Here is a 13,317-nt window from a genome sequence, read left to right on the forward strand (position 1 = left end):
TACAAGTTACAACTATCAAATAAGCACTTCTTGTTTGAATCCCTTTTCGGGTTTGATAAAACCAACATGCTCAATGCAAGACAACCTTAAAACAGTCCCAAGTCTGTAGCTACATTAATAAGGAAATCATATGCACTTCCAGTTTATGACTGTGACCCTAATATTCAGCCCAAATACATGATCTTACGACTGAAATGATGCAACATGTTTGAGAGTATTAGCCTATGACAAGAAATAGATGTTATAAACAGACACAGTAAATACCCCCAATAAGGGAAATAAGCCCAAGATAAAGGTACCAGTCAACACATGGTAAACATGGGACCAAGATAAAGGTACCAGTCAACACATGGTAAACATGGGACCAAGATAAAGGTACCAGTCAACACATGGTAAACATGGGACCAAGATAAAGGTACCAGTCAACACATGGTAAACATGGGACCAAGATAAAGGTACCAGTCAACACATGGTAAACATGGGACCAAGATAAAGGTACCAGTCAACACATGGTAAACATGGGACCAAGATAAAGGTACCAGTCAACACATGGTAAACATGGGACCCAGATAAAGGTACCAGTCAACACATGGTAAACATGGGACATAGATAAAGGTACCAGTCAACACATGGTAAACATGGGACATAGATAAAGGTACCAGTCAACACATGGTAAACATGGGACCCAGATAAAGGTACCAGTCAACACATGGTAAACATGGGACCCAGATAAAGGTACCAGTCAACACATGGTAAACTTGGGACATAGATAAAGGTACCAGTCAACACATGGTAAACATGGGACATAGATAAAGGTACCAGTCAACACATGGTAAACATGGGACCCAGATAAAGATACCAGTCAACACATGGTAAACATGGGACCCAGATAAAGGTACCAGTCAACACATGGTAAACATGGGACATAGATAAAGGTACCAGTCAACACATGGTAAACATGGGACATAGATAAAGGTACCAGTCAACACATGGTAAACATGGGACATAGATAAAGGTACCAGTCAACACATGGTAAACATGGGACATAGATAAAGGTACCAGTCAACACATGGTAAACATGGGACATAGATAAAGGTACCAGTCAACACATGGTAAACATGGGACCAAGATAAAGGTACCAGTCAACACATGGTAAACATGGGACCAAGATAAAGGTACTAGTCAACACATGGTAAACATGGGACCAAGATAAAGGTACCAGTCAACACATGGTAAACATGGGACCAAGATAAAGGTACCAGTCAACACATGGTAAATATGGGACATAGATAAAGGTACCAGTCAACACATGGTAAACATGGGACATAGATAAAGGTACCAGTCAACACATGGTAAACATGGGAAATGGACAAATGACAGCTGAATCATGGATTTTAACTTCTTTACTTTTTCAATGCACTGTTTTGGCATTGTGTGAAAAAAGTAAGTTAATTTGTCTTCATTCATACTACAGCTACAATGCCACTGAACGATGGAAACTGGACACACTGCCATACCTTCATACTAAACTGAGTGGAGGCCAGAAGATCCCGGAGAGTCTGTGTTTTGTTGGGGGAAGCGTGACCTAGCAGGCCACCAATGGCAGAGGCTGTCTGGTTGTTGTTGACCTTTGTGGGGCCATTCTTCTCTGCCTGTTGACCCTGGCCGGACCTAGTCCCTGTGCCCCCAGTCTGGCTGCTGGATGACGATGCTGCATTGTTTAGTGTAGGTGAGAAGCTCACCTTTGCTGCAAATTACAATATTACATACATCACTGTTCACTCTGACTTTTCTGACATGGAGGCTTTATGTGAAAGTTTCAAATATTCCATACAGCACAATGTTAAAATGCCCCATTGTATTTGAAAATGTGGGCTTTTTTTCAAATTTAGGGGCTAAAAGCACAAGGCACTACCTTGGCATTATCCCAGATACTTATATATTAATTTGTTGCTGTACAGCAGAAAATAAAGTGTTTTATGTTTATCATATTTTGACAACCTTGATATCAGGTTTAACCATGTTAACATACTTATTACTTAAGAAAAAATGAATAAGACAAGAAACTATTCCTGTTTGATATCACGACGGAAACCTTTGTTTTTGTGCATGGTGCGCACATAACTGGGGTACCACCTAAAATGAAAACTAAACTGATGCTATTATACTGTGTAATGATTATCAGTGTTCAAAATTAAGCCTTAGACTTTGGGGGTGCCTAGAAAGATACTTAAGCAGAAATCCTAAAGACTCTTGGAGCCTCCTCCAACCAATTCTATCTAGGACACTAAGAGAAGCGATAGAAGTTAGCACTTGTCCTATAGTCCTTGCTAAACTGCCCAGTCGTTAAGGTACCATAAGGACGAGTAGAAATTTGCCACTTTGAAGTGTTTTGCTATGTTATCATTGAGAACTTGTGGACTAAAAATGTTAGTTTCTGTTGCAGCTGACATTCATCAAAGGTCAAATAAACCTTTCAATGTAATACTTCCCCATTGGGTGAACATGGTTGTGGTGAGTGAATGAGTGATTATTGTTTAACACTTGATCAGCAAATCATGCAGCTATCCATAGCTGGTTGAAAGACGTGTAAATGTAGTCAGCAGAAAGAGTGAGTGAGTGAGTGAGTGAGTGAGTGAGTGAGTGAGTGAGTGAGTGAGTGAGTGAGTGAGTGAGTGAGTATGGTTTTACGCCACTTTTAACAATATTCCAGCAATATCACGGCGGGGGACACCTGAAATGGGCTTCACACATTGTACCCATGTCGGGAATCGAACCCGGGTCGTGGTCGTGACGAGCGAACAATTAACCACTAGGCCACCCGGCCACCCCTCAGCAGAAAGAGACAGTCAGCACCTTAAATTAGGGCAAGTTGATTATCGGAAACACGTCACTTTTCTTAGGCATCATCTTTAGATCCCGATTTTTGTCTTACCTTTTTTTGTGCGAAGAGACTGCCTGATGCTCCTGCCTCCGGCTCCCACCGTGACACTTGATCCGCTTCCTGAAGTGCTGGGCTCCATTGTAGTCCATGACAAGTCTGCACGGCTCCCTTGTAACCTTGACAACTCAGGTCATACTCACGTCTGGAAAACAAAGTTAGGATATAAGAATAAAAGTCAAGGTGAAGTCATAACTGTAATGATAAAATTGTAACTTCTAGGGGTCGGGATGGGATGGAGAGATGCACATACTTTTGTTTCCTCAAAAATATCATTTTCCCTAAAACCCCTAAAAATGCTTCATAATCTTTTTCAGAATGTGTCCAGCATAGGACCAGCAATACCTAATAAAACTTATAACATATTACAGACATCTGACTACAAATATAGAATGCAGCACATTGATCATGATCTGGAAAAAAATGTTATTCCTAGCAGGATAAAATCAACATAGAAACTGTTTCCATAGGCGTCCTTTACAGATAAATATGCAAATATAAAATGTCAGGTAATATTTTAGTGTTCATAAGAAAACCCGTCATTGTCCTTGTCGTTTGATCAAAATAATAGTCTTAAGATACCAAAAATCTAAATCTAAAATGGGCGAAGTGAGGCCTTTCACAAGTGTAGACAACTCTGAGGTAATACATTGAGAAGAAATTTAGCAATTTCAGTCGGGATATCAGTTCCCATACATGTGCTTTACCTATGTGGCATGGAGTCTCCTCCTAAAATAAAAACAGTTGGATATGGCTTCCCTTTGACAAAGGGCAATTACTCTAGCCGACAGACCAACAGATTGCCAAAAATCACTGACAAAGTTGAAAAATTGTAGACAATTGTAGACAATTGTCTTTAAGCCCTTATGGTAGCTACATCACTGTCAAAATTTCATGTGAAATGACTGTTGTCACTGTCTGACTGATTATTCATTGACATTGTAACATAAGATTTCGATGCATACATTCCAGGACAACTTGCAATGTTTAGATACCATTTGTGAGAGAAGTTTATAGATAAAATGGTTATCACGCTTGTGTGTTTAGGAATAATAAATATCCAAGGCTCGCTAAATACAATGTTTGTTCCTAATGCAGGATACTTACCATCCCAAAACACACAAGCACACAACTTCTCTCTCTATATATATGCTAAGGCTAAAATCTCGTGAAAGATGCTGAAAGCAATTTCAGACTGGTACTAGGCACAAAAGCCTTTGGCACAGACTACAAACATATGCAAGTCAACCACACCTTCGAATTTACTTTCCGTCTTCCTCTTAGTCTTAAATTGCTCAGTTCAAATAGGAGCATAAATATTCATGTCAGTCATGCCTGGATAATCAGATTAAAATATCATCCTGTTGAATCAACTTGAATGTGAGGTGTTTACAGCCAGCATCAGCCACAAATATTTAGCAGCCACTTGCAGTGTAAGACATAAGCATCTAAGCTACAGCAAATTGTGCATGTTCTGAGGAATACAGTTTTAAAAAATAGTGTTGTGTGAGTGTGTCCTCTTCTGGAGATCCTCTTGAACACTTAACTTCATGGTTATGACAAGGACACCTTGAACTTTCATATTTAATTCACAATACTGGAAATACATGCTGAGGTGTATCTGTGTATCGCTTGGGATTTGAGATGATACTAGGGATGCAAACTGGCACTAAGCCACTTCCTGTGTCAGTTTGTCTAATGTTAAAGGTATCCTGAAAGGCTAGTACAATTTCAGCCTTTTTAGGCATTTTTCTTGTGTTGTTATCACTACCGGGGCTAGTAAGTGTTCCAAGTAAAGATAAGTTTCTGCTATTCGATTCTGATAAAGGAGCATTGACCATGTTGAATGAATACATATGTAGCACTGTTAAGCAATGCTATCTGTTTCTGGAGTTGAAACTGATCTTAATCAAGCATAATCCATCAAAAATCAATTATCATCAGAAAGAAGAAAAACAAGCTGGCTTGCAAAGGGTAATTCATTTCACACCAACATGACCAAGGGAATAATGCTGAAGTAAAAAGGGCTGGCCTACAATGACGGGCAGTTACTAATCAAGCTGAACCAGAGCATAACTGCATGACCACCGATCATAGTTAGATCATAATGACACACAATACCAGTGTTCCCCCTGGCTTTTGAAACTGCCAGTCCTTGTGGACTGGCATCTCTAAAAATTACCAGTCCTCCCTAATTTTTTCCAGTCCCAACTTTCAACAAATAAAAAAACGCATGAAAATTATTTGGTTTTAATTCTTAACATCATGTTCAATGCAAAGATGTCATCTCTGAAGTAACTTAGTTAGATCTATACGCCATCCACATAAACTTCAGTCACAATTTTCTCTTCTTTTTTTTATATATTTCAAGACAAGTCACTACAAATGGATATTTAACCTAGAAATAGACACGGGGAAACCCTGATGGTAACAGACAAGCCGACTTGAATATCAACGATGTTTTGTTCAACAACAAAGATTTATAAAGGTACTTTATTTGCCGGTCCACAGGGACTGGCAGTCACATGAATTATCAGTCCAAGCCTAATTTTGTCTAATGTAACTAATTGTAAGCACCCCTATCTACCTTAGACACCTCTTATTACAAGCATAGGACGCTTGGAGCTATTCTACCCTAAAATCCCCACTGTGGTGCACAGACAGTAGGTTAGGCTTAACACTGATGTGAACAGACATGGTTATATCACAGTGTGTCAGCATGGAAGTGAAACCTGAAGTAATCAGTGGATCATGGCAAGGACACGGGAAACAAATCCGCTGCATAGTGAACAGGGACATCTGTAATCATGTTTCAACTTCAGATTCTTCGTATACTAAGCTTAAAATAGTTAAAACAGTGACATATCAGTGAAATATTGATACTTCATCACAGTGTAATTATCATAATTATTCATCAAATTATAAATAACTAAAATTACCAGAGGAAACAAGATGACATTCAAAACATCTTTTCTAAGACATCCAATCTCATTAACCAAATCAGATCTTTTATGCTGATACGATATATCCCTCTGCAGGATTGGTTGGTTTGTTGTTTTATGCCGCACTCAGCAATATTCCAGCTATATGACGGCGGTTTGTAAATAATCAAGTCTGGACCAGACAATCCAGTGATTGATATCATGAGCATCAATCCACACATTTGGGATCGATGACATGCATCAACCAAGTCAGCGAGCCTGACAACCCGATCCCATTAGTTGCCTCTTACGACAAGCATAGTCGCCTTTTGCGGCAGGCATGGGTTGCTGAAGACCTATTCTACCCGGATCTTCACAGGTCCCCTCTGCACGAAGATCTGAGGACATCTCAATAGGTCGTGCTAGGCATGTTAGGTGAACTATCCAATAAGCATGATCAGCCAATGATCACCCAACACTATGATATTGTTGTGGATAGTGCATACATCCTGAAGTTTCAAAGCTCCATGGCATCTACAACCAAAAGGGAATACTATCAAGGGCATATTTGCGTTAAATAGGTTTTTTTATAGCTAAGATTGAAATTTACAAATCAAGGTGGTTAAGAAATATAGTCGAATCATTTCAGAAAGCTAACATCTGATTAATTCAAGATCCCAATCATCCTTCATTTAGACTTGAGGGGGGCACAGTTCACCCAGGATTCACCAGGTGCTTCTCTAATGAATGTGTCCTTTCGGGATGTCACGATACGACTATCCCCCAAAATGATATGAATCTCTTTACTTAATCCACTGTAAATAAGCGTGAATTTTTATATTTTACAGAGCACAAACACTGTAAAAAATAGACTTGAAACTTCCTGAATATCTGGTCTGGTATTTGAAAATAAAAATGTCTCATTTCAATTGATACAGTAATTTTCAGAAAAAAACGAGTGTCAACACCAGTTAGAAAAAGACAAGAACAGATTTTAAGTCTTAAAACTATGTACTTTGCACAATGTATATACAGTATAAGTTAATAAAGATAAAATTGATTATTAAAATGTAGGTAGGATCCATTCCTTTGCGGTTATAAATGTTCCATGTGTGAAATGATAAGGGATTAAATTATGAATCAAAACAGGATTAAAATATGAATTGATACAGGTAACACTGGGTAAACATGTACCACATAACGTATCATCCGAGAATAGTATTGATGCATCGCTATATCGGTGAATCAGGACATCCCTTGTGTTCCTGGATGTTTACACAGAGAGGTATTATTTCTGTTGTCTCAAACTGTATCAAAGTAAAAGATCTGATATTAATGAGATTGTCATGATTGTAACTTATAAATGTAAGGCATCTGACAGCATTGCTGCTATCATCTTGGCAATTACATTGTTCATATAGCAGCACATTTATCACTGTTTATTCTGTACCAAATCACACCTCCTGTAACTCCAAATTTGGGAAATATAACAACCTTGTTTCTAGTGGTTGGACGATACATTGGTGCATTGGCAGATCGCGTTTTACTTCTTCTCGATACAAATTCACAAAGCATAGCCACAACTGTGATGTAGACAAGTTTGGTTTCATGATGAGTCACGTTTTATGCATTGCAGATGATAGAAGTTGTGCTTACAGGCATCACAGCGATCGTTATGCACGAAACTTCATGCAGGAAGTGGAGAGATTTGGTGGTGGTAGTGTGATGATGTGGGCAGCCATCTCCTACACTGGTAAAACAGACTTGGTGGGGAATTTAACGGAACAATGTTACACAGCCCTCCAGATCTCTAGATTAAAACCCAATCCAACATTTATGGGATGCACTGGATCAACGACTGTGAGCATGTCAGCAACAACCACAGAGCTTCCGACAGTTGGTACAAGCACTGCAGGCAGCGTGGATAAACATTATCCAGGCCATATTCAGGATCTGACTGCTCCCATGAGACAACGATGCCAGTCTCTTTTGGATTCTAATGGTGGCAATACAATCCATTGAGAATAGATGACCTTCACCTTGAAAATCTAATGGTCCATGCATGCCATATGGAACATGGGTCAATGACAATGATGTGTGCTAATTTTGAACAATCGATTACCATCTGTTGATTATCTATATCATCTCCAAAATATACATCTAATATCACTTTCGCGTTTCGTTTCGAGTATATATGGGTTGGTCTTATTTTTCAAGTTTCCTTTCCTTAGGTGTTTTGTGAAAAAACTTTAACATTATTTGAACAATGTAATCATTCTAACAGATCCTAAACACAGTTAAACATGCTACATGGAACATGTTTTGTTTCAAAACACCAGTGGAACAAATAAACATTAGGACCACTCAATATCCTCATTGCACACATGGCATCTGATTGAATTTATAATTAGGGTGGTGTGATTCACCTATGTACCAATACATTGTGTACTTACGCCTGATGATAAGATAACATATGCCTACCAATGTTTTAATTCATGTTCTAATTCTGAATTGAGTAACCGGGCCTGACAACAATTTCGGCTAGTGTTTTCTTACCGCCTGTCACATAAGACAATATTGAATCATAATTCCAGAGCTACCATTAGAACTAGTCTGAATTTACCAGCCATACAAATTACCCGGTTAAGAGAAACTGATTGAAACTTGTCAGTCGGGCCACAAGGAAAAAAATCAAGCAAAACAAGCATCACAATTCATATTGTATCATGACACAAGAATACTACACTGATACGCATAACTGACACCTCTCCCAAATGACAATTAGACCTGGTTACGATATACTGGTCAGGACACCAAATTCTATTTTCTTGTATTTTTGACAGCATTGAATCACAACACAATCGTGACAATACAGACATGTGATTCTGAAACTCAGTTGATAATCTTATCCCTTAGTTTTTTCGCAGATCGACCATGTTGACATTTGCTTGTATCATGTGCATGAAGAAATTTTATTTTTGTGGTTTAGTTTCAAATTCGTAACAAATACGACTAACTCTGGTTAGTTAGCAGCTATGGGCATAATGATGGTAATGACGAGTGAGGTATGTGTATCACGACCACCTTATGATTTGTTATTATGACTAGACAATGCTAAACATGCATGTTCCTCAAGTTTTTGAACTTTCCAAAGGTCACAGACACCTGCTTATTTAATTTACTTTGACAGCGAAACAATACGCTCAATTGATTCATTTTTTGTGTGGATACCTATATGATACCATTTAATGTCCAGAACAAAGGTTTCAGTTATATGCAACTTTTATGAAAAGCTCAGAACTTATCAACATGATCAATCAACCCTTGTACATAATCATGATAATGAGGAGAGTTGTAAAATCTAGTATGAGGGGCAAGTTGTTTATTGGCTTCCCATGCAAAAAATGTAACACTAAAGTAAAATTAATACATTCTTTTGTAATTTATACCATGTCATACTACATACTAAGAAACATAATATCTGTACATCTGGACATTGAAATGCCAGCTGTCATCCATGTCACCTGGTCATTTGATAATATATTCTGCATGAAACATGAAATAAAATAGAGTATGAAGGGTAGACATGGTAGAGGTGATATACATTGTACGCTACTTAGGCATGTCAACTGGTATTATTGTTAATCCTCATTTATTTCACTTGCTCCAATTTGCACATTGTTTGAAGCACTATGACTAAAAGCCATCACCATGTAAACATTCTAGCTGCAAAAGTGTGAAAAACATGCATCATCTAGATAGCTACACGCAGCAACAGCACCATCAACAGTGACAAAGTGGTTAACTTCTATGTAGGATATTAATATCAATGAGTATGATATTCATGAAAAGCCCAGACAAAACAAATTTCATCTGGAGCTGGCAAAGTCACAAACCTACGGTATGTTTTGGCAATAATTTAAGACTAAAAATCTTTTCGAGTTGACAAATGTTTAGTTGGAAAACGCAATCAAAATGCAAAATGAAATGCACATCAGCTGCAGAATGCTATCGGGTATTGATCAGGTGAACCGTTGTTTAATCATTTCTGAAGACGCATTTCGATCGATATGCCGACAAAGACAAAATATAATACGTAACGGCAAATTGCGGCATTTTTTCTGCCACTTAGAAAGTTTTAATACAGCGATTCTTGATAATATTGGCGGAAACTGTTGCATGAAAAACGTTGCAATTTGGGCCTTGCGTGTGTGTAAATAAATGCAAAAATCCGGCTATAAAACTCACAGTTGTGGCAATCAGAGAGTTAATCTTGTTTCTTTGAAAACTATTTTTTCAGTATTTATCCGTTATAGCTGGAAATGCTTGATAGATTCCACAATACAGGACAAAACTTTGTTGTTTATCTGCTTAGAAGTTGTGTGATCGCCGCCATTTTCCTAGGTCAAACAATCGCTTGCATTCGTTAAAACCCGGCTATCTCCGTTTCTTTTTTTCTTCTCGGTATTTTCCGGACATTATACTCGTGAGGTTACGGACGTATCCGGTAAATTCCGCCCGTAGTGACAAACTGGGCGTCAAAATGGCGGCCGAGGAGGTAAAAATATCAACATTGTGTGTTTATAGTTGATCGTAGAAACATAATCTTATCTGTTGCATTTTTTTAAAGAGTTCATGTGTTTTAATTGAAAGCTTTTAATTGTGTGATGTGTTTTAATTTACAAACACTGTTCTATCCCGAAATGTTCACAGCGATGTTTTGAAGTTACAGGCCTAATCCATGTTCACATGTAGTTTCGTGTCAATGTCGTGAAACATTACATACTTGGTGTATATCCTAGAGACTAGGGACAAGTTTACTGGTTTCGTTACGAGTTCTCTGTATATTGACTGATTGTCATCCAAGCTGTCCTGAAGATATTTTCTAATTTGGTAATGATATGGAAGTATGTATTTTAATAAAATATATTATAAAGTTTCATTAGTTTTGATGATTGAAAATAACATGTTTTTAACTTATGAAAGCTTCCATTACAATGACTTGTGTCGGGTGCAAGACCCCCAAATCCCCAGTTAAACTTAGAAACTGATACTATGGAAGGAGCTCCCATACACCCCTTGACAAAATTATGCTGAAGGTTTCGTTACCCCAAGTACGTTTCAGTATACAGAAATGTACCCTAGTCGAAGTCAGAATACAGAAATAGTACCTGGTACACTAAACAGAGGACAAGTAAATTATTCCTCAACCCGAAACCAAAACTGGTTCATGTTGTAGTTCCGGTTCAACTGATTTCCAGTGAATTGGGATCCAGAAACTGAAGAAAATCTTCTATGTTCAAAGTAAAGGAACTGTTTTAGCACACTACGCAATGCGGAATGGATTCATTGTTGGGTACCATTCTGTATTCTGATATTGGCTAAGGTACATTTCTGTATGCCTCTGGTGTCATGGTCGACACACTTATTTGCTATTACAGTAATTCCACTGCATGGTAAATTAACTCAATTATTTTATTCTGTGTGTAATTGTGTGTAGTATTACCTTATTTCAACCCTGATTTTGAGATACTCACCTTCGTTACACTTGCTCAACTCTGTTACACAATGATTTGTAACAGAATTGAATTTTTAATATCTGTTTTACCACATGGTACATAGAATGGAAAAAGATCCTAACTTGTCCATGAACTTTTATTTGTGATTATAAGCATCAGTATTTTGAAAAAACAAAAATAAATTGGTGCTGTACTTTCTTTAGTACATAGGTAACAGTGTTGACTAAGAACAAACATTTACTTCCGACCATTGACATCAAGATTGATCTGGATGTTTCCCTTAAAAAGGTCATTCCAGCCCTTGATTATGGTTGAAAAGTCTTGGCACTTCATCTTTGGAAGGGGCGGTCAGGTAGCCTATTGGTTAACGCGTTAGCTTATCACGCCGAAGACCCGGGTTCGATTCCCGACATGGGTACAATGCGTGAAGCCCATTTCTGGTGTCCCCCGTCGTGATATCGCTGGAATATTGCTAAAAGCGGCGTAAAACCATACTCACTCACTCACTCATCTTTGGAAGAAAGTTGACACATTACTCACTTTTGACCAGGTTGAATCAAAACAAACAAATCTTGTAATGGAGTTGATTATGTCATTGGGACAACATGAATCTGCTATTTTTTCATCTATTTTATTCTTCTGATGTTTTAACCAAATGCTTTTATAATGGCTGATGAGTATTATTTTGTTCAAATGTAGTTTAAAACACCTTATCTTAAAACAAGACTTTCAGCATGTTCAGAGATAATGTTATGCGACAGCTGATTTTCACATTTATTAAAGTTTAAATTACCTAAACAGAAGGTAGAACTTGAATCAAACTAAAAGAAATATGACAAATATGCTCTTCCAGGTACAATTAAGTCCACAAAATCTGATGTTATTTATTACTCTAAGACCAAGTTTCATAACTGAAAAGTAGGGACAGACATATTGATATTAATAATTTTGGGATCACATTGAGATTTTCACCCATCTGTGCTAACAGTGACCACTTCAGCCAACATTATTATTATATAACACATTTTTATAACGCACTTTTCCAGGTACTAGTATCTGCTCAAATGCGCTTTATTTGTTCCCCGACAAGCATCTTCCAGAGGCAAGGGAGTTAACTGACTTTAAAAAGTCCAGTTTCCACCCTTGCCGAACTAGGCTGGAATTCCTGGGCTCGATTGTAGCGCCACCAGTGGCTATTACGAGCTATGTCCCTTCTATGCCTCTCCTAAGGACCAATCAGATTCAACCTCTCGCATCACTTGCATTTGTTTCAAACAAAACGGTGGCGCCCTGTCAAGACGATCTGATCGATAATCAAGATCTATATTGTGATAAAACGAGTCTTACATCGCGAAGTGCATCAAGTCATGTGAGCACCTTGATTAAAAACATGAAAAGATTTAGAAATTATCTGTTGACAACGAGCTAGCGGTGCACAGGCTTTGCAAATCCTGCAGTTGACCGAAATCTACATGACACTTTACAAACCGGATTTCGATTTCGGTGCACGATTTTGATTGGACTATGCATAGACTCGTTAGTCCAGCCAAAATCTAACTTCATAATACCAGCCTAGTTCGGCAAGGGTGGAAACTGGACTTTTATAGTCAGTTAACTCACTTGCCCCGGGAAGATGCCCGACAAGAGGATCTGTATGCATTTCATTTATCATTCTTAACTCCCTGAGGAGTATACAACCCATGCTGCCTATGGGCGCTAGAGGGATTTTACATCTACCTCACACATCGGGCAGGCCATACCCATTCCTTTCTGGGTGAACAGAGGCAGATTTGAACAGTCACTTGCCCAGGGGACACCACATGTTTTGACACTTATGTATGTATGTATTCGTGTTTCCACCATCTGGTCATTTACCATCAGACGAGTGGGTTCTTTCGAGTGCATACGGTGGATGTACTATACACAAGGGGTAGAG

At 38.3% G+C, this 13,317-nt stretch overlaps 2 protein-coding genes across 2 annotated transcripts in view; one reads left to right on the forward strand and one right to left on the reverse strand.

Annotated features, from left to right (window-relative positions):
* LOC124136141 (putative Polycomb group protein ASXL2) overlaps window positions 1-10,263 on the reverse strand; it is a 29,165-nt gene extending 18,902 nt beyond the window's left edge. Inside the window, exons 1-3 of the mRNA XM_046501953.2 lie at window positions 10,111-10,263; window positions 2,936-3,086; window positions 1,518-1,747 (exon numbers count right to left, since the gene is read on the reverse strand). Coding sequence (XP_046357909.2) covers window positions 1,518-1,747; window positions 2,936-3,023 — 318 coding nt within the window. The 5' untranslated portion in view covers window positions 3,024-3,086; window positions 10,111-10,263. The remainder of the gene's footprint in view (window positions 1-1,517; window positions 1,748-2,935; window positions 3,087-10,110) is intronic.
* Window positions 10,264-10,391: 128 nt separating this feature from the next.
* The window catches only part of LOC124136139 (coiled-coil domain-containing protein 178-like), a 38,415-nt gene continuing 35,489 nt past the window's right edge, over window positions 10,392-13,317 (forward strand). Inside the window, exon 1 of the mRNA XM_046501951.2 lies at window positions 10,392-10,420. The gene's annotated coding sequence lies outside the window, so the exon portion shown is untranslated. The remainder of the gene's footprint in view (window positions 10,421-13,317) is intronic.

This window comes from Haliotis rufescens, unplaced genomic scaffold, assembly GCF_023055435.1.
Source record: "Haliotis rufescens isolate VD_foot unplaced genomic scaffold, xgHalRufe1.0.p SCAF_2, whole genome shotgun sequence".
NCBI classification, from domain to species: Eukaryota; Metazoa; Mollusca; class Gastropoda; order Lepetellida; family Haliotidae; genus Haliotis; species Haliotis rufescens.